The 26,530-nt window shown below is 43.2% G+C and overlaps 1 protein-coding gene across 4 annotated transcripts; it reads left to right on the plus strand.

The window, feature by feature from the left end:
* The first annotated feature begins 9,936 nt into the window (after nt 1-9,936).
* APOD (apolipoprotein D) lies at nt 9,937-25,315 on the plus strand. Of its 4 annotated transcripts, XM_033087317.1 has the most exons (7): nt 9,943-10,074; nt 11,327-11,451; nt 12,150-12,192; nt 13,317-13,466; nt 18,460-18,581; nt 21,877-21,965; nt 24,825-25,315. In XM_033087317.1, exons 4-7 carry the CDS (start codon nt 13,344-13,346, stop codon nt 25,058-25,060), a joined length of 570 nt encoding a protein of 189 aa, XP_032943208.1. In that variant the 5' UTR covers nt 9,943-10,074; nt 11,327-11,451; nt 12,150-12,192; nt 13,317-13,343; the 3' UTR covers nt 25,061-25,315. The 4 variants fall into 4 exon arrangements, with proteins under 4 accessions (XP_032943198.1, XP_032943208.1, XP_032943225.1 ...); XM_033087307.1 differs by lacking the exon at nt 11,327-11,451 and having other exon boundaries at nt 9,937-10,074; XM_033087334.1 differs by lacking the exons at nt 11,327-11,451; nt 12,150-12,192.
* Nucleotides 25,316-26,530: the final 1,215 nt, after the last annotated feature.

Genomic DNA, 26,530 nt, shown 5'->3' on the forward strand with positions numbered 1-26,530 from the left:
TTTGACTCCATCTCTCCTGCCTTGTGGTGAGTTACTACAGTTCATCCGGAAAACAGTTTGGAATTTGCATCATCTCCAAATCCTGCCCTGGGGAATCTGTGACTCTTGGCTTCCTTACCGCTCTTTTGTGAACATAAGATAGGTTTACTAATCACACTCCAGGTTGCACCACTAGTATTATTCCCACCAGAGTAATATAGTGCAAAAAAATAGAACCTGTGTTTGGCATTTCCTGTTGCAAGGTCAACAGTTTCACCTGGTAGTAGACGCTGTTTACCCAGGACCGTGGTCCTCTCCTGGCTGAGCCTGGAGGGCCTGTAGCAAACAGTCTCAAAAATAGAAGCATCTTCCCCAATTGCACTCTCTATGTGCCCTTTTTCCTCACCCTGTGGCTGTCTCTCTGGCTCTCCTCCACCATGCTGAGCGCACACATAGAAAAGAAACGGGGACGCAGTGAGTCTTGGTGCTTCTGAGAAGGCCCACAGGCCTGGTGATAGCTGATGGTTTGTGCAGCTAGTGGACTTCATCTAAAGATAGGTACAGAGTTTTGTAGGGATCCAAGGGTTTTAAAGCTATTAATAATATGACCCTTCCCTAACTTCCTTTTTGGACTCCCCTGACCTGCCTGGGGTCCTGTCTTGTTCCCCTTCTAGGTACCAAGTCACAGTCATAGAATGTTCAAGTGGCCAAGAAAGAGGATGAAACTTTGATCTGGGTGGAGGAAGTGCCTTGCCACCATCAGCCATAAGTCGATGACAAACCCTCCTGCCTTGATTCACAGACCTGTGCTCTTTCTAGAAGCCCTAATGTGAAGAAGATTCTTTAACTGAGCTGTTTTGGAGATTCTTACAGTTTCAATCCCTGGGTGCAAATACTAATGGCCTGTCCAGATACTAAAATCGAAACAAGACAAAATAGGATAAGCCACAGTTGGCTATAACATCATTAAGAGGCGACTGCAAACTCCCTCATCCCCAAGAGTCTCAGGGGATCTTAGGAAGGACTAGTAACACAGTGGACATGTTCAGTCACATGAATTCTTCCTTCCCTCTCCTATCCACCCAGCGACCACTCATAGCATGCTTCATACCTAACACTGTGTTGCTCTCGGTCTCTGTAAAATCATAGACACTCAAGATAGGAGGGGGTCTTAAAGAGAATGCTGAACAACCAACTGGCTGGGTCCATATAAGATCACATATATTAGAAGCAGCTGCAGGTCTGAAGGCAGCCTCGACTTTAAACCTACACCTGTGTCCACAGGTCCTGGTGAGGCCTGAGGATTCAGCAGTTACCTGGTTAGTTAGTCTGCATAGGAAGCAGTTAAGCTGTAAATTTTAAGCTGGAATGTTCACTCTGCCACTTGAATGAGTTTATTTGGCAGCCTAAACTGCAGGACTCATATAGTAGAACTGGAAAGTGTCCTCCACTTGTAGGACTTTCAAATCTAAAGTCCAGTGGGTATCCCCCTGCTCTGCCACATGTCCTAATGTAACCCTTCATCCCCTGGGCCCATTTCCTCAGCCCATGCTGCCCCTGGACCAGAGATTGGCTTGATTCCTCCCAACCCAACACAGATTCAGTGGGAGGCCGGTATAGTGACCAGGGCTGGGCTGACCCCACACTCATCTGCTCACGGGGACAATGCTTCCTTTGTACCATTGTTAATTTTTGTTGTTTTTTGGTTTGTTCTGGTTTTTTTTTTACTTTTCCTTCTCTCCAGCTTCAAATCCAGTCACTCAGGGCCTTAGCTGAAGTCAGCTCTGCCCAAGCACACCTCCACACCAGAACTTATAATAATTCCCTAAGCAGGTCATCTTTCAAATGACCCTCCTGAAGTGTGAGGGTCCTGGGAAATCCAGTCACTTCCCCTGAAATGGATACACTGGCCTCTGAAAAATTCTACAATCCTGGTCCCTGGTTAATGGAAGAAAAGTGGGTAGGGGTGCATTAGGTTGACGCCTAAATTTTTAGGTCATCAATTGGGTTCTTTTGAGTGGGTTACAGCAAATCTCCAGGAAGTAAAATTCTCAACCTGCAATAGTTACTGTGACAACATGATGATCATCTCAGGCCAAACTTTAGAGAAAAAAGGCAAATATGTGTTCATCCCTTAGGATTGAGAGGTGGGAACCTCCTTCAGGCCCAGAAGTCTTTCTTCAGATGAGCCCTTCCTTGGCCTTTATGAAAAAAATCACAGACTTCCGATGCATAATTGAAATTTCCTTATTTGAAGCAGATGTGATGAGCCAAATATTTCTTTCACATGTTTTTCTTTTAAAAGGTGAGCTTGTTTTCCTAAATTTTTGTTATTGTAACTCCATCAAAGTAGCCCAGTTCAAAGAAACAGAACGTACCAGGAAAGCAGACATTTGATCATTAAAAGCAAAATGTATGTAAGTTATGTTTACTTGAGAGTTCATGGCATCAAAGATAAAAGGATTCCTGGCCTCCCTCTGGTCAATAGGCTTTTTTCCTGGAGACCAGGATCCCCGTGTGGTCCCAAGGTACCCAGAGTGGTAATTGGGGCTGAGCTAGGCACCTGAGATTCTGAGGGTCCCTAACTTTGTCCTCCTTTTGAGTGGAGGGGGCTTGGGGAAGGGGAAGATAAGAGACCACTTGCAGCCTCTGGATGCGCAGAACAGAGTTGCCTCAGGCCCTCCATGACAAGATACAGAGTTCCTGACCTTTTGGTACTTTGTCTCTGGTTATTGTCCAGCCTCAGCTGTAAAGGCCACTGCTCCAGGTGAAAGAAGCTGAAGGCAAGTGACCAGAGCAACTACTCAGAGTGCTAAATCTAGCATAGCAAACTCCACAAGGGCAAGGATTTTATCTTGTACATTGAATCTTCCTGGTGCCTAGCAAAATGCCTGGTCCTTAGGAAGTGCCCAGTAAACATTTATTAAATTAATAAATGAGTGATTTATGAGATCAGGTCAAAGATTTAGGCCTGGGGGTGGGGAAGACAGAAGGAAGTCTAAGGGGATTAGTCAGAAACAACAAGAGAATCTTAGTCTCAGAATTATTGGCTCAACAGAGAAAGTTCCTTTAATCCAAATGCAGTTCCCACGAAGGTTGTGACATACGGTGTGAACTTAGTGACACTTGAATCTTCTCACGTCAAATTAGATGGTGGCCTGAGCTAAGGCATTGCCACTGGGGAAAGAGAGAGGGGATAAAATAGAAATTTAGAAGGCAGGATAGACAAATTTGAAGATGGAAAGTATGCAGGTGTTGAAGAAAAGTGACTCAAAGGTGAAAATAATATAGACGATACTTCATAGGATTGCAGTAAGGAGTAGATGAATTAACACCGAGAGTCCCTAGAATAGTATTTGAGTGCCATTGGGTAGGTTCTGAAGAGAAGCAGCTTTCCTCCTCCTCCATTTTCATTAAAGGTAGTACTGTCCCACTTGGAAACCTCAGAATGTCCACCCCAAGGAGCCTCTGCCACTGGTGTTTATCTGAACTTCACAATTAAAGCTCATGGACACACCCTTACTGGTCCCCACTGAACCAACAGAAATAAAACTGTCTTCTCTCCAGGGCTGCATCAGCAAACCCTGAAAGTCATTCTCTCCTACTCAGAATGCTGTCTTTGTTCCTCTGAGACAGAACCAACATCTCTGAGGGACAAAGGGGCAGCCTGACTCAAGCCCAGCAGATGCTATGCGCTCGGTGATGGCTGCACAGGGGCAGCTGGGGCTGCAGTCCCTGAGATTTCAATGCTTGTGCTATACATTATGATGACATGTGGGAGACTTTTTAAAAAACTAAACACATGTATTTCTAAACGTCAGGTTCACATTCAGCCTCAGACCTCTCAAAACACACTCATGCCGAGTTCTCCTGGGATGTCTTCAGGCCCTTTGGGGAACCGGGAAGGACCAGACACGAGTCTGGCCACATTTCTGATTTTTTTCCCCACAAATATTTCCATCCTCTCCTTTATTCAACAAACATTTACCAAGCTCCTACCTTGTGCAGCAGATGTCTCAGTTTGACGGATAATAGTGATTTTGGACTAAATAGTTGGATTCTTCTCCTCTGCTTTCAGGTGGCCTTTTTCAAGGAAGGGATGAGTGAGCCATTGGTATCATCTTTCTCTGCGGAGAAGTAGGTATTTAACCTGAGGGCATTAACCCCTGGCACTCTGCTAGCTTAATCCTTTCACCTCTTTCTATGCTGGGGTGATAGGACATAATGGTTAAAAATATGGGTTTGGAGTCACACCTCAGGGCTTAGATTATCACTTCATCACTTTAAAAAAGATGCTTGACCAACTGTGCCACCTCAGGTTTTTCATCTCTCTAATAGGAATAGTACTAATGCCTGCCTTTCATGGTGTGGTGACAATTAGAACTAATATGCGGAAAACAACTATACAGGACCTGATGTGTAGTGTCCAATAGGAGCTATTGTTATAATTAGTTCTAGATTGAACTCTGCACCTTCCCTTCTATGTCACTTATTGAATAAAGCAGATGTTAGGGCAGGTGTAATTAGAGGAGTGACTGTGTTCAAAGAAGCCACCATGATCAAAGCAGACCTGTTCCCTCTCTCCAACATATCTCAGCAAGATGAATGACTGGACCACAGTCACACAAAGAGAAAATTCTGCATCTTCTCACCAGCACTTATATATCTCTCTGCATCTGGTGACCTACCCTCTGCCTTCCCTCTTGTTTCTTGTTTCTATGGACACACAACACTTGCTCCTATCAAAAGTCAGCCTCTCCACCTGAGCTCTGGATCCCGTCCCTCTCTCCTACTCGGGGTTGCTCTTGTGGTCTGCACCCCCTATCCTATACAGTTCATATTTCTCCTTGACTGGTTCATCCTCATGCACATGCCCTTGGTATCTCCGTTAACCTCCATGTCTCCTTAACTCATTTTTCTACTTTCTTTCAACTTCAAACAAAGTTGCTGTCTCCACTCCCCCACCCCCATAACCCACTCGAATCGGGCTCCTATCCTTACTATTCCACAGAGATTGCTGTTGTCGAGGTCACCAATGTCCTCCATGTTGTTAAATCCAGGGGCCCACCTCTTTATTCTTATCTTCTTTGACCTCTAAAGTAAAAAGTTGATGACGTCCTCCTTCTTAAAACATTTTCTTCCTTTGGCTCTGTGATAGCTCACTGTCCTCTTTTCCTTCTGTCTCTTTTATTGGATCCTTCTCCTCTACTCAATCTTTAGAGGTTAGAGGGTACCAGGGAATCTGTCCTGAGCATCGTACCAGCTTTCCTTTGGTAACCCCTGTCATGCAGGGGGTCATGCAGGGTCTCTGGTCCTGCTCCCCACACAAGAACGCAGGATATGGTGAAGCCAAAAAGGAACACCCGTGGAGCCAGAGATAGGGGAGTCATACCACTATATTCTCGCTGGCGGCTGGGTTGGAGACACAGGAAGCAGGAGCCACACCATCCGCAACCTGCTGTCCGCTTCTCTGTCAACCAACCTCACTTGTTAGCTGCAATCCGCGCTTGCTAGCTCAGCCACCATCTTCTTGCTAGCCCCCATTTCCTGCTAGCGTAGCCACAGCAGTTATATTAGTGGCCGATGGCTCACTGGTTACAGCTGACGGCCAACTAGCCACAGCTGATGGCCATCCAATCACAGTTGATGGTCATTTACTACCCGAGCCAGCACCTTTCCACGTGAGGGCGAGAGCCTGGAAACTGCACTCCTGCCTCTGTCCCCACACCCCACTCAGTCCGTGGCTTTGTAGACCATCTATGTGATATGATCCCAAATCTCTACCTCCATCCCTGACTTTTCCCTAAAACTTGATTTGAATATCCAACTGCCTTCTTAACATTTCCACTTGGATATCTGATAGGCAACTCAGACATAATTTATCCTTGAGAACTCGAGTTTTCCTCCCAAACTTGCTCCTTCCTCAGTCTTCCCAGCGTTAGTCATTGGCATGTGCATCCACCCAGTTGCTCAACCGATACATCTAGGAGTCAGTCTCGATCCTCCTCTTTCCTCATCTTCCATATTCAATCCATCAGCAAGTCTTGTCCACTTTATCTCCAAAGCACATTCCAAGTTCATCCACTTCTTTCCATTCATTACAATCACTCAAGTCCAAACCATCATTACCTGAATGACTGCAATAGCTTCTCAGCTGATCCCTCGGTAACCATTCTACCATCCATTCTTAACAGGGCAGCCTGAATGAGCTTCTTATGCTCTTGGTTAAAGCCCTCCCAAGGCTTCTTATTGTACCTGAAATAAAATCCAAGTTCCTCAAAGCAAGATATAATATGGCTTCTACCTACCTCCAAACTCATTGTGAATCTCTTTTCTCCTCACCCTCTCCACGCCAGCCACGTGGGTCTTTCTTTTCCCTGAAAACACAAAGTCTGCTCCCATCTTAGAAGAATCCTACCAAGGGTTAATAATAACATTTTTCGATTTCCCAGGAAAGGGTTCTAAGAATTTCTTTGGTAGGTTTCTAGTAAGTGTTTCTCTCCCTCAGAGAGGTTCCCAGGAAAACAATTCAACTAACACTCTTAGAACTGGCGGTTCTTCCTGGAATGCTCTTCCCCTGATCCTTGAATGACTGTTTTCTTTTTATCATTCACATCTCAGCCTAAATGTCAGTACTCAGAGAGGCCTTTCCTGGCCACCCAACTGAAGTAGCCACCCAGTCACTCCCTAGCGATCACCTTATTCTCTCCTATTTATTTTCCTGTCTGTGTATCTGACTATCCTCTAGAAGGTAAGCCCCATAAGAGCTAGGACATTGTTTTCCTTTTTCACCACTAAATCTGCAGGACTCAGAACAATGCCTGAACATGGCAGTGCTTGATATATGTTGTTGAAAGAGTGAATGAATAGATGAATGAATGAGTAAGAGAGCTAGGACTAGAACCCTGGCCTCCTGCCTTGCAGTTCAGTATTCTTTGCCCTGTGCCCTGTCAAGTTGCAGTTTTCATCAGTTTGATTGCTTTCTTGCTGTTCACCGGATGCTTGGCGCCATTGAACTCTCTCAGCTGGGTCCAGGTCCTAGTGATAAAGGACATGGCCACAAGGGGGCAAGAAGGAGAGGGAAGAAGACGTCTGAATAACTCATGAAGTATATAATAAAGCCCTGCAAGTAATGAGAATTAAACGTTGTATTATTCATTTAATCATCCAATAACATGTAGTAAGCACTTACCATGTGCCAGGCATTATGTAATTTACCAGGAATAAAAAAGAAAACTCTGCTCTGAAAGACCTGACACCGTCCAGGAGCCAGGCCCTGTGCCGGTGCCTAGCACAGTATGATGGGCCTGAGAACAAAGTAACACGTGCTGTGGAAACACAAAGCAGAAAGTGAGGAACGTCGCACGGAGTGGGCAAGAATTCAAGAAGATATTCCAGGGATGGAACTTTGAGCTGAGTCTGAAAGAGTGAATTCAAGTTATTGAAAACTCTTAGTCTGGGTTTTCACACGAAAAGTACAGTTGTGTTTCCCCTTTATTTTAACTGACGAAAAGGAAAATCACTTTAGAACGGTATACAGGATGATTCTGATAGTTGAAAGAACCACTTATTAATACAGAGAGACATTATCATCAGGGACACTTTCTTTTTTTTAAAGATCAGTTAGTTCTCTATTTCTTGTTACAGGGCCCACCAAAATCATTCCGTCTTCCCTGAGAGTCTCATAGAGAACCCCCTGAGGAAATCACCTATGTATATGATGAAAGGTCACCCAACCAAAGAACTGCTTTCCTGTGAAACCACAAGCCATCTCCTTGAAGAAATGAGCTGTCAGGTAAAAGCAAGATTTTGCAGCAGGTGAAATGAGATTGATCTATGTGTATTGATATGGAGAGATACATTACATGAAAACAAGCAAGCTTTAGAAGCCTGGATATTGTTGCTCTTATTGTTACTATGTTAGGATCTGTATAGGAATACCTAGAAAATAAATGCACACATAACAATGGTTACCTCTGTGGTATGGGATTATAAGGCTCTATACTTTGAGTCCTACATTTTAATTGTTTAATTGGCAGTATTTTAATTGTTTAATTGATATTATTTTAGTTGTTTACAATATATGTGAATTATTTTGGAATTAAAAAACTAAAGACTTGTTCAGAACATAGGTCTGCATTGTTTTGTGATGCCTAAGAACTTGTGCGTGGCTCTATATCCCAGAAACATGTGAGGAGAGGATTTCCCTGTTATATCATTTGCCAACATTTACAGAAAAAAAATAAATGAAGACCCAGGAAGATAATATCATTTTTCTCATGCTGTGACTCCTTGACTAGTACCTTTAGCTCCACAGTTATTGATTCAATGCTGAGGAATAAAATATACATATATCGATCTCCAGTTTAACAGATGTGGCAAATTTAGCAACATCACTTTGTGGGAATCTGCCACTATTTGGAGTAGAAGGAAACACTCTTTTCATAACATTGATGAGAGGCTATTGTGTATTTCTTCAGTGACAGGCAATTCTTGGTGACAAATGTGATGCAGGTAAAGAAGACACAGAAACTTACAGGCGAGTTCTCCCCCAGGAAAACAATTCAAATAGAAGTCTCTTGAATGTACCTTTAGTTCCTTTTGCATATCTTAGACTGCTCGGTAAATTCTTTAAATAGATGAGTCCCTTCCATTTACATTACAAGTGTTTATTGCTCTAGCACTGGGGTACACCAGTAAGTCAATAGGATATTCTCTGTACTCGTGGAGCTTATATCCTAGTGGGAAAAACACAATAAGCAATAAAATACATAAATAAAAGCTAACTTCAGGTAAAATGTAATAAGAATATAATGAAGCAGGTAAAATGACAAGTGTTCTATTTTTGAAAGTTCAGGAAGGTCTTTTTAAAAAAGTGAGATTCGGGCAAAGACATGGGAGGGATTCGTAGAGAGTTCTGAGGGGAAAGCATTACAGGAGGGCAACAGTCAGTGTCCTGAACAGGAATAAGAATCCCCTTCTTGTCCTGAAAAGGTAAAGAACATCCTAAAGAAAGAGCTCTCGAAGTTTGGTATGCTAAGGATTCACTCTTGTTGTTGTTTTAATGTTTATAAGGCCTAGTGCCATAAATTTCTCTCTATTGCTTACAAATTTGAGAATTTTATTTAGGATTTAAGTCTACTACAAACACACTGTCTTGTGTATATCCAAATAAAAATACTTCCCACCTACCACAAAGGCATAGAATCCATTCATTAGAGTCAAAGCTGTTCATTCTACAAAGACGGGGCCCCACCAGAAGTGCCCCTTGACTTAAATCTGCAACCCACCCCAACCCCACCCCAAGCAGTAACAGGCTGCCTAGAATATGTAGCTGGGAGGGTCATCAGAGGTACAGAGAGGAGCTGCAGAAGACACCCTTTGGCCCTCTCAGCTTTTAGCCTCAACTGTTATAGAGCTGCTATCTTCCCTATAGCCCCAGCTCTGGTGGAGACAGAAATGACAGTTTCTACTTCACAGTGGGGAGACTGAGGCTCAGAGAAGTGGGTGGCTTGCCCAGGATCACATAGAAAGCCTATTCCAATTCTTAACCTTCATTCTGTGTGGAGCCACATTCCAGGCCAAGGACTACATGGGGGAATTCATGCTCCATTTCAGGAAGTGGGGTTGTTGATTTTTCATTTACACAAAAATGAAAAATAAACAGCAGATGTTTGAAAGCATGTTGCAACTCATCTTACTGGGCCTTAAAAGTGCAATGTGACTGAGAAAATTAAGTTAGAAAATCCACATAGCCAAAAAAGATGTTTTGAATGAAATGCACGTTGTCTTTTTCTCTCTCACACACACACACAAACAATACCTCATTGTTTCTTCTTCAGGGAGCAGCTGCGAAGGAAAGAGGGGGAGGGAGATGGACAAAACATTCCATCTTTGTGTTTTCTACAGAGCTAAGCTTTTAGGCCAGCCTTCCTGACCTGTAGGGGTGCGGCATGCATCACCATCCCACAGCAGTAACCTGATAAAGCTTATAAAATAACTTGGGAGAAGCCAGTTATCAAGACAAGGCATCTCAAATTGGATGATTTTGCGTTTGGAAACTACCTTCATCTTGATAAAATAAAAATTAAAAAGGTATGTACTATAGATTTAATTCTCATTTATAACAAATAATAGAAGCAGTATTGACTTGCAATTGCCTTTTTCAGCTAAAAATAATGACTAACACAATTGAGAGCTTGTTGCCAGTAGCTTCACAGAGTTGGTCTCATTTTTCCTCAAACCACCTTACAAGGTAGATATTATTAGTGCCATTTTTCAGACGACGAAACTGAGGTTCAGATATTCTAAGGCCAAAGATAAGACCACCAACAAATGCCAGAGCTGGGTGCCAACTCAATGTTGACTCACCTCAAAGTGTTCTGCTTGCGCTGTACACATCCCTCTATCCTATATGAGACAATGAGAAAAATTTCCATACTGTGCTAGACGAATTCTCAAGGAATTGTTATCCAACTGTGCATTACAGCAAAATTAACTGAAAAGTGAACTGGAATTTATTGCATGAATAGAAGATGCACGTAACAATATAGCACAAGAGTATTTTCTTCAGAAGATGTGTTTTCTTGTTAGGTTCAATAGCTACATGGATTTTCAAGACCCACTTGTGGAAATGTATTGTATTTTATCATGTGAAATCTAAAAATTTAGTCCTTAATGTTTTGCAGTTCCTTGAGAACTGGAACTAGGTCCAAGTTAACACACAGGCGTTGAGTTCAGACTCTTAGGAGATCTGGCATAAGTTCTGGCTTCAGAGCTTATCAAGAAGCAACCAGGGTAAAGTAACCTCATTGAGCACAAGGAGAATGTCAGCACAGGACCCTTCCAGATAGGATGCTGCAGAGATTCAGGGCATGGCTCATGTAAAATACTAAGGCCCACGCTTCTTGGTGGGGAAGCTCGATGAGTGTGAGCAGTGCTCAGCGTCAGTGCTGGACCAGGATGGTTTCTCGGTAACCTTAGCAGAATTATTTTTAAATTATTTAATATTCAGTTCAAATAATATTTAAATTGTATTTATTTTTAAAAGTATTTAAACTCTCCTCATTAAGACAATCTTCCCATTGGTATAAGAAGATGCAAAAATATATGTCATATATATCCAACTTCATAGGTACATATTAATGACGTGATCTGCCCTCGGAAGGTACTCAGTAACTACTGGATGAATTACAATGGAAAGGGCACTGGAAAAAATTATGGATGCTATCAACCTTTTCTCTCATAAAACATTTTAATGACAGGAATAAAATTACTGCAATAAAGAGGCATCTTTGGAAAAGATGCAATCAAGGGGAATTAACCCTGCTCTGAAATCCTCCTACAGACCTAAAAAAACATGTTTCAGCCCACAATAGAACACTGTGTAATAAGAAGTTGTCAGAGTAAGATGTGGAACTGACTTTTGGTGTACCTGTCACGTGCTAAAGTGAGACTCATCAGGTTACAGAGGTAGGTGTTTATTGAAAGCCACGAAAGGTGGTGCACAGAAGGAAGCATGGCTCAGGGTTGCTGCAAAATGGAGAGCTGGAGGGAGGTGGGACCTGAGTCCCAGCTCTCTGCCCTTCTGGGCCTCAGTTTCCCCACTGTTTCACCTGGGGGGGTTGGATAAATGACCTCTAAGGTCCTTTCCAGTTTGGGGGGCACTGTAGAATGTGCATAATGGGTGGCCATCCTTTGAGGTTAGGCAATGAGCATGGTGCCTACTGGGGGCCCAGAGTAGAGCTCCAGTGGTTCTAAGAACCTCTTGGAAATGGATGCAAATTTTTGTGGGTTTAGGCTGGGTTTCTAAAAATCCATCATCCCTTAAAATAAAAGACAGGTGTTGTTTATATGGTGGAAGGGATTGATGGGAAATGGAGCTTCAGAGACTAAGGGAGGTGGTCCCACTGCAGACTTGCTCATGAGGGTGGGGTCAGTGACCGCCCCTCTCCCGCCATCCCCTGCTGGCAGCTTTTACTCATTATATAATTTTTCTTTTGAAAACCATCAAGGAAACCTCCAGAAGAAAAGTTATTGATTATTAAAGTTATTTGAAGGTTTAGAAAGTCATAATAAAGTAGTTATAATTATTCCTGTGATGACACATCCTTTTAAATGCTCAGATCTGAGAACATTTTGCTTGCATTGATTCAGTCCTCTCATCACAGGGAGAAAAGCAAACAGCTGGAAATAGCTCTTGTGCAGCTACAGGTAAGGAGTCACAAGGAAGAGAACAGACTGAAAATGAAATCAGAGAAAGAAGCAGGGAGCAATGGATGCTCATCCCCTGCCAGCCGCCCTGCAGCCTCTCCCACCCCTGCCTGCTGCCCCTCCTCACAGAAGCTTCCACTGCCGGAGGGGGCTTTGGGCCAAAACATAACTTGTTACACAGCTGCATGCCAGCTACTAGTTCTTCTCTAGTTAAACGCACATCTATGAAAAATATCCCCAACAGAATGTAAAAGAAAGAAATTCAAGAAATGATCATTTGTTTCTGCTTTTTATAGTAACAGTAACTAGCATTTATTGAGCATGTACTCTGTGTCAGATGCTGCTCCAAATGCTCTCTCTCTCTCTCTATTATCTCATTTAATTCTCAAAAAACTTCATAAGGGGGGGTATGATTGTTATTCTCACTTAATAGACCAGGAAACTAAAGCACATATTGGACACCGTTATACTTAGTATGTGGCAACGCCGATATTGAAACCCATTCAGGGTGACCCTGGAGTCCCCAGAATGCTGCTCCCTGTTCCGGTTTGCAGGCCTCCTCCTGGGATGGTGAACAGCCCAGCAAGATGGAGGCAGGGGCTGGAGGGGGGACGGGGAGGAGGTCAGGAAGGCATTTTTCTTACGAATCGAATAAGACACTAAATGTTGTGCATGGTTTGTTTTCCTTTTTCCTCACTCTAATGGCTCATTTGACTGCCTCAGTACCCCCCCTTTGCCTGTCCCCTGCCACCACATTGTTTCCATTCATTCAAGTATCTACTGTGCCTGGCACTTCCAGGTTCTGTGGTTGAGTCCCAGGAGAATCAGACAGTGTCCACCCTTGAAAAATGTCTAAGTAGGTGAGGGGGCCGGGGAGATTACACAATAGATCTAACAAACTCCAATACCAGGCAGCGCGTGCTCTAATAGAGGTACAAAGGTCCTGAAGAGAGGTTCCCAGGGGCGGAAGGCCTCCCAGCAGTGCTGGCATTGAGGTGGCCCTGGAGGAGGAGTGGCTCCAACGGGCGGAGTGGGAGGAATGCCTCCAGAGGGACCAGCGCTCAGTGGTCTTTCTCCAGTGATTGCTCAGAAGACTCCAGCTGCTTTGTTTCCTTCAATTGCAGGTTCCAGCCCAGCCACTCAGCATCAAGATGGTGACAGCATTGCTGCTGCTCTCAGCACTGGCTGGCCTCCTAGGTGGGGCAGAGGGACAAGCATTCCATCTTGGGAAGTGCCCGGCTCCTCCTGTGCAGGAGAATTTTGACATAAATAAGGTGTGGTAAAAGGCTAACCTCCCACTTGTTTTCCTGTCCCTTGTTTGAATAAGCACCCTGAAAGGCTCAGCTTTATTATTCTGCCCTGATGGCCACAGCAGGCCTGGGGGGAGGTACTCACCTTGTGTGCGGTTCTCTCACAGCAGACTCTGAGGCGAGAACTGGGAGGAGGGAGTTTTTGGAAGATGGTCTCAGGAAGCACAGGTGAGCACGTGGGGAAAGTGAGACAGAGAAGGCAGGAAGCAACCAAAGGTGCATTCAGGAGCTGGTTACTCTGTGAACAACAACGGGGTTCAATCTTGCTGGGGATCCTTTGAGGAAATGTGTGGAATGCGCCCCAGATTGTCCCACAGACGGATGCAAGTGGGCCGTGGGAGCTCCCATGGCAAAGCTGTCTGGCCAAGGAGACACAGGTGCCGTCTGTATGGGAATTGTCTGCTATGGCTGAAGCAAACCCAGAGGTGGGCGGAGAGGACATGGGCTCCGGCATCAGTAGCAGCTGCTGCAGTTATCTTATCCCCATTCACCCACAGATGAAGAAGCTGAATGTCAGAGAGCTTATAAATCACTGAGTCACATAGCTACTAAATGCATCCTGGGATTCCAAGCTACGCCGCCTACTAGTGCAGGACACCCAAGGATTACCCACACGGGCCCAGGAGACGACAGAACTCCCCAGGGGGCTTTCTCATCGGCGGCTTTTCTTCCTCAGAGTAGGCCCAGCCTTACTGGATATTTGTATGACCAGGGGGCTGGAGCAGCAGAAAGAGGCAGCTACTGGATGACAGGACTTAAAGCTCCCATTGCTGCTAACTCATGCTTAGAATCTCCCTGTTAAGACATCTTCTCCTTAGTAGAAGATTCGGATCTCTTTTAAGAAGCATCGCACTTGTTATGAGTGAGCACTTGTTATGAGTGACATTGAACTTGTTAGCAGTCACTCACACCTCAGTGTGAATAAGTGCTGTGATCTCTTAGGGGGTGGGTTAGGTAGAGGAGTGAGGGAGGAGAGCTCAAAGCCTGAGGGGGTGGAGAGGGAGCATTATCAATAGAGACCTCCAACAGGGGAGATGGGAAGGGGAGACATAGTAAACTGCAGTTTACATTGACTAACTCCCTTAGTTACGAAGGGCTGATCCCTTCGTTTACATAACCCTGCTGGTCCACAGGTGGCTGTATAGAAAACTCAAGGGAATTTGAGTAACATTTCAGTTTGGGGGTAAAAATCCCAAGGCACTTTGGAAATTATAATTGATTTGTATTTACAAAAGTCCTTTGAGGAATAAAGCAGGATATTTAAAATAACAGTTTTATTGAGCTATAATCCATATACTATATACTTTACCTATTTAAAGTGGTTTTCGCTTTCTGTGGTTTTTAGTATATTCACAGCTATATCAACCACAATCAGCTACATCACCACAATCAATTTTAGAACATTTTTATCATCCCATAAAGAAACCCCATACCCATTAAAAGTCATTCCCCATTTCCCCCAACCCTCTCTGCTCCAGGCAACCGATAATCTACTTTATGTCTCTATGAATTTACCTATTCTGGACATTTCATAGAAATGGAATCATGCAATAATATGTGGTCTTTTGTGACTGACTCCTTTTACTCAACATAATGTTTTCAAGGTTCATACATGTTGCAGTATGTGTGAATTCTTCATTCCTTTGCATTGCCAAAGAATACTCTACTATATGGATTATGCCATATTTTATCTATTCATCATTTGAGTAGTTTATACTTTTTGACTGTTAGAAATAATGCTGCTGTGAACACTCATTTCCAAGGTTTTTTTGTTTGCTGGTGTGTTTTTGTGGGGACATATATTCTTAGTTTCCTGGGTATATACCTAGGACTAGAATTACTAGGTCACATGGTAACTCCATGTTTAATCTTTTGATAAACTGCCAAACTGTTTTCCAAAAGGCCTGCACCATTTTACATTCCCACCAGTAGTGTATAATTCCAGTTTCTCCATATCTTTGCCCATACTTGTTATTGTCATTTCTCTGATTATAACCATTTTTAGTGGATATGAAGTGGTATCTCACAGCTGTTTTTTTTTTTTTTTAAGATTTTATTGGGGAAGGGGGACAGGACTTTATTGGGGAACAGTGTGTACTTCCAGGACTTTTTTTCCAAGTCAAGTTGTTGTCCTTTCAGTCTTAGTTGTGGAAGGCACAGCTCAGCTCCAGGTCCAGTTGCCGTTGCTACTTCCAGTTGCCGTTGCTACTTGCAGGAGGAGCAGCCCAGCATCCCTTGCAGGACTCGAAGAATTGAACTGGCAACCTTGTGGTTGAGAGCCCGCGCTCCAACCAGGAGGCAGCTCAGCTCAAGGTGTCATGTTCAATCTTAGTTGCAGGGGGCAGAGCCCACTATCCCTTGCGGGACTCGTGGAATTGAACTGGCAACCTTGTGGTTGAGAGCCCACTGGCCCATGTGGGAATCAAACCAGCAGCCTTCGGAGTTAGGAGCATGGAGCTCTAACCGCCTGAGCCACCGGGCCAGGCCTCACTGTAATTTTGGTATGCATTTCCCAAATGGCTAATAATGTTGAGCATCTTTTCATGAACTTATTGGCCATTTGTATATCTTCTTCATAGAAATGTCTATTCAAGTCTTTTGCCCATTTTTTAATTGGGTGATCTACCTTTTAATTGTTACTATATAAGAGTTCTTTATATATTTTAGATATGAGTCCCTGTCAGATAATAATTTGCAAATATTTTCTCTCATTCCGTAGATTGTCTTTTCACTTTATTGATGTGTTCTTTTCACTTTCTTGATGTGTCCTGTGTCTTTTGAAGCACAGAAGTTTTCAGTATGAATTAAGTCCAATTTATCTATTTTTTCTTTCATTGCTTTTGCTTTTGGTGTCATATTTTAAAAACCATTGCCTAATCCAAGGTTAGGAAGATTTACTCCTATATTTTCTTCTAAAACTTTTATGGAAGAAAGACTTTATATTTTAAGTTAGATTTTGTATGTCATGTGATATAGGGGTCCAACTTATTCTTTTGCATGCGGATATTTGGTTGTCCCAGAGCTATTTGTTGAGAAAACTATTTTTTCCCCATTGAATAGTCTTGGCATCCTTGTAGAAAATCAATTAACCATATCTGTATGAGTTTATTTTTGGACTTTCAATTCTATTGCCCTGGTCTATATGTTTATCCCTTTGCTAGTACTGTACAGTCTTGATTACTATAGCTTTGTAGTTAAGTTTTGAAATCAGAATGTATGAGTCTTCCAACTTTGTTCTTCTGGCTATTTTGAGTCTTCTGCATATCCATATGAATTTTAGGATCAATTTGTCAATTTCTACAAAGAAGCCAGTTGGGAGTTTTAATGGAGATTGCATTGAAACTGTAGACCAGTTGCCATCTTAACAATTTTAAGTCTTCCAACTCGTGAACTTAAGATATCTTTCCATTATACTTACATCTTCTTTCATTTCTTTCAGCAATGTGGTTTTCAGAATACAAATTTTATATCTCATTGGTTAAATTTATTCCTAAGTATTTTATCTTTTTGATGTTATTGTAAATGGAATGTTCTCCATTTCACTTGCAGATTATTCATTGTAAGTGTAGAAATATATTTGATTTCTATATATTGATCTTGTATTCTTTAACCTTGATGAATTCATTTATTAGTTCTAATAGTTTTTTTGCATGTATAGATGACTTAGGATTTTCTGTGTACAAAATCATGTCATCTGCAAATAGAGTTAGTTATACTTCATCTTTCCCAGGATTCTTTTTAAACATTGCATTCTTCTTATGTAGATAAAGAAACTGAGACTCTAGAACCTGGAAAAAGCAAGACAAAGATTCTCCTCTAGAGCCTCTGGAAAGGACTATAGCTCTGTCAACATCTTGATTTTAGCCTAGTGAGACCTGTGTCAGACTTCTGACCTGTGGAACTATACCAAAGTAAATTTGTGTTGTCTTAAGCTTGTGGTAATTTGTTATAGCATCAATACAAATCGTATTTTCTCTAATTTTTACATGAAAGGTAGCTTAATATGTACATTATTTGCACCTGACTTTTTTCATTAAAGGTATCTTGGAAATAATTCCACATTGCTCTTTTAAAAGAGGATGTATAACATTCTACGGCATGGATGTGCCATCGTTTATTTATCCAGGCCCCTACTAATGCTCCCTTAGACTCTTTCCTGTCCTTTATTATTATAAATAGTACTGCAACAGATAACCTTATACACATATTATTTCTTATTATCAGAAGGATACATTCCCAGAAGTGAAATAGCTGGTTCAAAGAGTGTATGTATTTTTAGTTTGGCTAGGTATTGCCAGATTGCCCACCACGAAGGTTGTAAATAGGTGCGGTCTCTATGCCAGGCAACGTATGGAAGCAGGAGGGAGATGCAGTCCTCGCCCACACAGCTGCACACTTCTTTTAAAATTGACTCTGTACACCGCAGTTGTGAACTGAGAGCCAGCTGCCATTGGAAGAGTGACACAGGTCTTCTAAATCCTCATCATGTACCAGAAACCTTTGTGCCCAGCTCCCTGCATGGGGTCATGTGAGGAGAATTTAACCAACTCTGGAGTCCCAGCTCCCCAAAGTGAACATATCTGACTTTGTACATGATTCAAAAATGCCCTGTAGAATCATAAAATGTTTGAGATGGCACCTTACATCACCTAGACTAATCCCTTCCTTTAACAGAGTTTAGAATTTCTCATAGATTTTGGCTGAAGGGGACACTGAGAACATATCTAAATAAAGAGCACTTTAGGAATAGAATGTGGCATTCAACCGGTGCCCACACATCCGATTCACTTATTCTCATTTGAATCAATATCTTGCTCAGTTGCTGCTGGGAACAAAGCAGCCCATTTTGCCTGGTTTCCCCAGGAAAGGGCTCTGCTCTGAAAGACAACAATGGAGAAGAGTTTGCAGGTCCCAAGAGAGCCACAGGGTTTTGCTCTGCTTGTTGTTGTCTCTGCAGTATCTTGGAAGATGGTATGAAATCGAGAAGATCCCCGTGAGCTTTGAGAAGGGAAGCTGCATCCAAGCCAACTACTCGCTAATGGAAAACGGAAACATCAAAGTGATAAACCAGGAGCTGAGGTGAGTGGCTGTGGTTTCAAAAGCTTCACACATCCTGGAGCCAGCTCTGCAGAGAGCTGTCCTAGTGTGACTGGGTGTCCTTGCAGTCTAGGTCAGGGAGGACACGGTCATTGCTGGGTCTGGACGGCCTGCTCATAACAGGTCCTTAGATGAAAGCTTTTGTCAGGCAGGACAGTGGGGACTAGAAGTCACTCACTCATTCCCATAACCACTTGCTGACCACCTACTCTATATTGGACCCTGTGAGAGCCACTAGGGTAACGCAAACTGCTGGCTTCCTTCTCTCACTGCAAAGTAGATACTCTGGTAGCAAAGGACAGCAGGAACCATTTTGTCTGACCTGCAAACCAAGAGAGAAACCCTTCTTTATCATCTACTGTCAGAGAGCATCCAGCATTCCTTGAAACTTCCAGCAACTGGGAGCTCATCACCTTCCATGACAGTTCATTTCATCTCCAGACAGCTTTAACTATTAGAAAATTCCTTTTCTTATTAAGTAAGGTGCAAATACATATGTAGTCACACTCCAGGTTATGTGAACAGGATGTTCCATAGAAGTGTACTTTTCTATTACTGAAGGCTTCTCACAGATTGATATTTGATCCCAAAATTCACACTTTGAAAAGCAAACACAAACTTTAAAAAGCCTCAGGAAAACTCCTACCCACCCTCCATCAACAAAGATAAGAGCAACAATAAACAACAGTAACAGTTATTAAGCATTTCCTATGGGCAAAGCACTATTCTGCATGTATGTGCATGTATACATATGTATGTACATATATGTGTGGGTGTGTGTGTGTGTATGTGTGTGTGTGTATATATATATATATATATATATATATATATATATATATATATATATATATACTTATTTAATCTCATAACAACCCTGAAGTAGTACTATTATTAACCCCATTTTTATGGGTGAGGAAACTGAGGTATAGAGAAGTAATGTGCCCAAAGGTCGCAAAGTTCGTAAGTGACGAAGTTGAGATTCCCACCCAGGGAGAAGAAATGGGGAAGAGAACCGAAGACAGATAAAAAGAAACGCTGGGAGTGAAGGATTGTCCTTCCTGTTCCCTTCAGGATCTGAAAATTGTGTTCAACTCCAAGAAAACGTGTAAGCCAGCCTGGAAGTTACTCAGGCTCAGAGGGGCTTTCTAAGGCCATGCTATTATCCACCAAACTTACTGTGAGCCAAAACACAGTGGGTTGACTCCCTGAGTCTACGTAAACCAAAGAAACAAAGTAAGGATATTGAGGGGTTCTAAAGAAAAATCCAGCTCATTTCAGGTCCCAGGAAGGGCTATAGGAATTGAGATACAGATATCCAGAACATCTCACAGGAATTTTGTAGGCCCCAAAGTTGCAATGACTTCATTTCAAATATTTTGTCCCATTCTAAGACCAAGAGTCAGACAATGATACAGATCCCCAAACCTATGAGATCTCCCCACCTCTTCTTCGGAGCTGGCCAGGATCCTGAGTGTTAGGTCTTTCTGCCTCTAGGGTCACACCTGGTTAAGATACAAGGGCACATGGAGAAAGGTTTGCTAGTTCAGGAAAATGGTCTAGCTTCTTCTTCCAGGAGTACTGCTGAGTGAGTGCACGGCACGGCAGGGAGTTTGAGCAGAACATGCTTAGCCAGTGTCAGAGAATTAGAGGAACAACGCAGCTAGCATGGGACCGGGAGCTGAAGGTCTCAGGCTTTGGAGTTAGGCTGCCCAGTTTCGAATCCTGGTTCTGGCTCTAACAACATGATCTTAGGTTAGTTATAATAATCCTCTCCAGCTCCTTTTCCTCCTCAGTGAAACGGCAATAATCATAGCACCTCATAGCCTTTCCCCAAAAGGCTCTATGAGCATTAGTGAGGCAACACATGTAAAGCACTTAGACCACTTAATCATTTAATAAATATTACTATTACTATTAATCTGCTGCTACCCTTGAAACTCTGCATGCATTTTTCTCATGAACAAATTACAAGTTAATGACCAGAGACAGGTGTTTTAAAAATTGTTCTGGAGCACAACACAAATGATAATGAAAAAGAGAGAAAAGCTCCTGGAAAAGAGACAGGTTTGTTGCTAAGCAACTGTATGCAGATAGAAATGGACCATTTTCCCTGGCTAGCTGAGTTCCAGGTGATAGAGCAGGGCACGATCAGAGTACATGCAGGACCATCAGAGTACATTTCCCACCCCCCCTGATCTGGTGCTTATTGTATGGTTTCTAGGACAGCCATCATCACAAACCATAGCCTACTTTCTGATACGTTCTAATTTTAGTTTGTCTGCCCCCTTGAGGACTGATGAACAGGCAGTTCCTCTCCCAGCTTCCTATAGAGAGCACCCTAATGTCTGAATACCCTCCCTGCGCTGCCTCTACCCCAGGCCTTTCCCCGCTCCCCAAGGCCCACGGGGTCATCAGGAGTTATCCAGAAGTGGGGCCAGTTCCCTTCAGAAGAGTGAAAGTATTTCATACAACCCAATACCGTCACTTTTAAGACACACCACCATATACCACAAGGAAAGAAATGACACAAGTGTAAGGTGGCATTAATTATAAGATACAAACTTTATATTTAATGTCTCAGAGACCTGGATGCACCTGAGAATCACAAAATAAGGTAAATTTTTGCTCACTGCCTGCTTTTACCCAGCCTACATCGAAACCTCCCATATTCAATCAGGAGCTTGTTGAATGGGAAGGGGTCTCAGGGTTCAGGTGTATAAACCCTTTTATGGGACAGATGATGTCACATGAGATCACTGAGGCCCAAAGAGGGAGAAAAGCTTGCAGATCGCCAGACTCCATGTTTTGCATTATTTTCAGTAATCAAGTCAGTCAGTATTTTTTCCATTGGCCCCTTCTCATTTTTTAAAGAAATGATTCACTTTTAAAGAAGTGAATTCTTAGTGTATTGGATTGTTTTGATTGTTTGGTATTTCCTTCACTTTTATTCCCTCTGTCTCCAGAGCCTTGCAGGCCATTGCATATAGTCCAAGCAACAGTGTAGAAGTGCAAGGGTCTAACATATTATCCAATCCTGGAGCATTGCAATCACTACTTCTCATCACCCCAAGGCTGTCTTCGTCTCCTTGTCTCAGAGATAGTCACAGAAGAAAGGGGAAGGAATGGAACTAGAGGCTAGCCTGCCTTCAAGAGCCTCTCTAACCCAAAATCACAGTGTTGGCCACCATGGTCGTTAGTGTCACAAATCTTGCCTTTTATTGGTTTTTGGCTTTCAATGTGTTCGGGTTATTTTATTTTATTTTTTAACTCATGGCAGATCTGATGGAACTGTGAATCAAATTGAAGGTGAAGCGTCCCAGACCAACCTCACAGAGCCCGCCAAGCTGGGAGTGAAGTTTTTCTGGTGTAAGTATCCACTTCTCTTGGATTGGAGGTTTCAGGGACAAGAGACAGGTGTATAAACCCTTTTACAGGACTGAAGGCTAGAGCCCTGGGTTGGAGCATTTGTGTCACATCTGGGTGTCATCCATAATGACTCAATGCATAATTATTTGTTGATTGCCTACTACACGCCAGGCACTGGGGTAGGTGCTGGAGATGCAGTGATGAGGAAGATAGAGCTGGCCCTTGCCCCTGAGGAGCTTACAGCCCAGTGCAGATACTGACAAATACCCAGGCAATTTACTACAAAACTACAGTGAGTGTTTCAATAGAGGAAGCAGAGATTGGAGCAATAGGAGACCCAATCCAGTCTTGTTTCCCAGAGGAAACTAAGGCCTGAAAAATTAGTAGTTATTAGCAGAACAACAAACATGTACAAAAACTTAGAGCCAATAGGTGGCAGGAGTGAAGGTCTGTTTGAGTCCTGGCTCTGTCGGCCATTTTCCAGCCACATCGTAGAAGTCCCTGAGAGATAGTTAATCACAAGCCTTTGCCCTGTGAGTCCTGGGCTAAGCGAGGAATGGACACAGGCAACAGCAAAAGCACCACATATTAGTTTTAGTGCTGATCTAGACACATCGGAGAATTCAGCTCAGAACTGTGAAGTTTTCTAATGCCAAAAGTGCTTGGGAGGGCCTCTTCCCACCTGTGCGGCCGACACTGAAATCACCAGCTGCAAGAGGAATCACTACCCTCTTCCATCCCCCGACCAATCAAGGGCCTAGAATGGGACAAAGAGGAAGTTCTTATTTTCTAGACCTAGATAGGAATGCTGGGATGAGGAGAAAACAGTTCCTCCCACACATATGACTATGGGCAACTAACTTCACATCTATACCCAGTCCTGTAAACTAGATAATACATATTCTATAAGCTGGAAAAGGCTTTGTACAGGTCTCTTGTTATTTCCACAAATAAGAAAGTGGAAGTGCAGAAAAGCTAGGTGATGTAGGCAAGGTCACTGGACTAATTAGAGGCAGAGTTGAGACTAAAACCCAGGTCTCCAAACTCTCAGTGAAGATGGGGATGGGAGTGAAGGTAAAATATTCTGTGCACAACCTTCTTAGGAAGCCTGCAGCAGGAACTAAAGGAGAGGCCAGAGCTGTTGGCTGGGGAAACAGAGAAGGACGAGATTTATTGTGGTTGTAGGGATCAGATGTTTGCACTGGATTTTGCAGAGGATATGGGAGATTATGGTAAAGGGCGTTCCAAGTGGAGGGAATGGCATGAGAAAAGGTCTAGAGAAAAACCCTAGAGCAAAGGAGGGTTCATGGAGTGGAAGATAAGACACCAGAGAGTTTGAAAATCCTTCCATAAGCAATAGGAGACTGTCAAAGTTTTCTAATAAAGAGACGTGGAGGTTTTCTTTACTAAGAGCAAATATCTGAGCAAATTTATGCTTGAGTGTTAGACTCTGTGGGAGGAAAGCAGAATGTACCTGCCAGAGTGTGTGCAAGTGGGGCACGACGCTGCTGCTGGAAGAGGTGGAGGACGTATTTTCCCCAAATCACTCCGGGCTGAAGAGCTCTCAGTCCAACTGGGAACACACAAAGCAGTGGAATTTCAACAATAGCAGATATATGATGAATATATGCTCTTATGAGTGAGCCAGGCAGGTGGCACCAACAGTGCTAGAAAAAGCAAGTCAGAAACAATACTTAGTCTAGGCCCCACAGCCTCGTCCAGGCTCCCGTTCAGATGTCCTCTAAGTGTCCTTCTGTTTCATAGTTATGAACAGGTAGAAAGCCGGAAGAACCTTGGTGGGTGGTCATCTGGACTAGTCCTCCTGTGTGGTCCTGATAACCAGCTGGGTCCTTGACCCTCAGCCAAGCACTAACCACTCACACACTGCCTCCTTTGTCCAGCAGCTTTGCACGGTCATTCACGAGTGCTGAGCTGTGGTTTGACTTGGCAAACACTGGGATTAGTTTTGAACATGGGGCGAGGGGGCGGGGGGCGGGGGGCGGGCGGGGAATGCTGAAAACCCAGGAAAGCAAATCACCCAGGACTGCAAATGTGTCCGTGTCTATTGTTCTTATGGGGTCAGCACACATCTTTCTCTCATGTGGGTCCATCTTCTGCTTAACTGTGCTATGAATTTTCCTTGGCTTGGAGCTTGGCTGTGTAGATCAAATTCCTACAGGAAGTTTCTGGACCCAGAAGGAGAGGGAAAATCCTCTTAAGAACCCCTTTAATCTTGGGCTTTCAGTGCTATGCAGATATCAATCAATGATTTGTCATAGGCCATTTGTAAGGAAGAGCTTATAACCTGTTACCACATGATTTACCATATTCTTAGAAATGGAAGGACATTCTGAAGGGGAGGCCGGAAGAAAAACAGACAAACCAACGTTAGCCCCTGCCTCCTACCTTGGTCAATTTCTAGAGTAAGCTGTGTGGTACGCCTCAGAAAGCCTGAGGCCCCTGACCTTACATTCTTATCTCCACTTAGCTAAGTGAAGCCTCCATATGCACGAGTGCTAAGGCCGCCTGTCAGTCTAGAGGGTCCAGCCAAACACCCCAGTTCCTATGGGCTTGCAGAGACCAACTGTCCTACCAGGGAGGATCCGGAATGTTAGCTCTGAAATCTGGCTACACATTAGAATCACTGGGGAGCTTTTAAAGGTACCAACCGCCTGATACCAGGAGCGGGTGTGGAGGGAGGGCTAGTATTTTTCAAAGCTCCCATACGATTCCCACGTGAAGCCAGAATTAAAAACCACTGATCTAGAAGAACCAGGACACCAGAGCCTGGCTTCTGGCCACTGGAAAATGTTTCTCTTGCACTGGTTCCTCCTAATACTGCCCTCTTCTGGTTCTCAGTGATGCCTTCGGCGCCATACTGGGTCCTGGCCACGGATTATGAGAACTACGCCCTCGTGTACTCCTGTACCACAATCATCTGGCTGTTTCACGTAGATCATGTTTGGATCTTGGGAAGAAACCCTTATCTCCCTCCAGAAACAATGACCTACCTAAAAGATATCCTGACCTCTAATAACATTGACATTGAGCAAATGACTATCACAGATCAGGTGAACTGCCCCGCGTTTCTGTAACAAGGCTCCAAATGGAGCCTGCATTCACGCCATGTTTCTTATTTTGCTTTGCTTTTTCCCCACCTCACCCCATGCTTCATAAAAACAAACCAACCCACCATGGCAAACCATTGCAAATACCAGGAGGGAAATTTAACAGCAGAAGCCAGTGGAGAGGAACTCCAGGAAAGTTGGCCCAAACACTTACCATACACTATCCCGTTACCTTGCAAGCCTAATAATAAACTTGTTGCTGACCTGCTGTGCTCACAGTAAGTTCTGAATTGGATCAATTATTGGGGGTTTTTAAGTATAAGCTTATGTTTAGAAGTCCTGAATCAGTTAGGTTGAAAAAATTAAGCACTGAACTGTTTAAATTTAAAAGTAACAACCTGATGGCAAAGGCATGTTCTGAATACCTGGATCCCGGTGCCCCCTCTGCAGTAGGCCTCCCTTTGGGAGGAATCGTTTAGGGTTTTTGCGTCTCCTACATGCACTTTCCTTGAAGCATTTACTTTCTTATCAGGAGGTCTTCAGAGTCAGGGTGAAGAATGGGACCATCTTGGGATCTGTATAAGGCAGAAGAGAATCTATCAGGGAGAAGTTATGGGGATTTTTTTTTAAAAAAATGATTTTTTAAAAATCTTTCATTCAATTGATATTTACTGAGGCCCAACTGCATTCCGGGCATTGAAAAATACAGAATCCCCGCCGTCCCACAGAAGTTCACAGACTGGTAAGGGAGACTGACAAGTAAAGATCAAATCATAATCGATGCTAAAGAATACAAAGGTAGAGGCATGTGGAGGGCGCCATGGGGGCTCCGGGAAGGTCCCCGTGAGGTTGTACAGTCATGGCTCCGGGTGTTACAAGTTCAGGAGTCAGGAACCACCTTGATGGAGTTTTTTATTTCTTTAACATTGTGACTTTCAAAATCAGAAAGACCTCAGAATTATCACCCTGCAATTTCACTTAGCTCACATAACATTTATAATCCACTGGAATTTGGGGAAATAAATAGAAAATTAAGCCATTTGATTCGATTTTTGCTTTTTTTTAACATGAATATAAAGTAATTTCCTTGAGCACTTCAGACTTTTTAATGCTTTATATTAAAGGGCATGAAAATTCCAAGGCTCTTCATATGCATAATTTTCATTTTACTCAATAAATATAACCTCAAAATGTAGCTTCCAGTTCAAAATTCCTAAAGGCTGAAAACCACGGGGCAAAAAGGCGGTACAGAGGAGGTAGATATTAAAGGAGAAGACCCTCTCTTCCCAGGTCTGCCTGCTGCTGTGCCCTGTGCTTTAGCACACTGCCCACCCCAGCAGAGGGCACTTGGCTCGCCTTCTAAAACACAGTTCTTCCCTACAGTGTTAAGCTGCCTATCTTTCTCTTATCTTATGTTACAAAATAAGTTGTGATTGCTTTCCTCTTAACAGCTGTCTGATAACATCTAAAACAGTGGAAGTGACTACATTTTAAACC

This window comes from Rhinolophus ferrumequinum, chromosome 2, assembly GCF_004115265.2.
Source record: "Rhinolophus ferrumequinum isolate MPI-CBG mRhiFer1 chromosome 2, mRhiFer1_v1.p, whole genome shotgun sequence".
Classification (NCBI taxonomy): Eukaryota; Metazoa; Chordata; class Mammalia; order Chiroptera; family Rhinolophidae; genus Rhinolophus; species Rhinolophus ferrumequinum.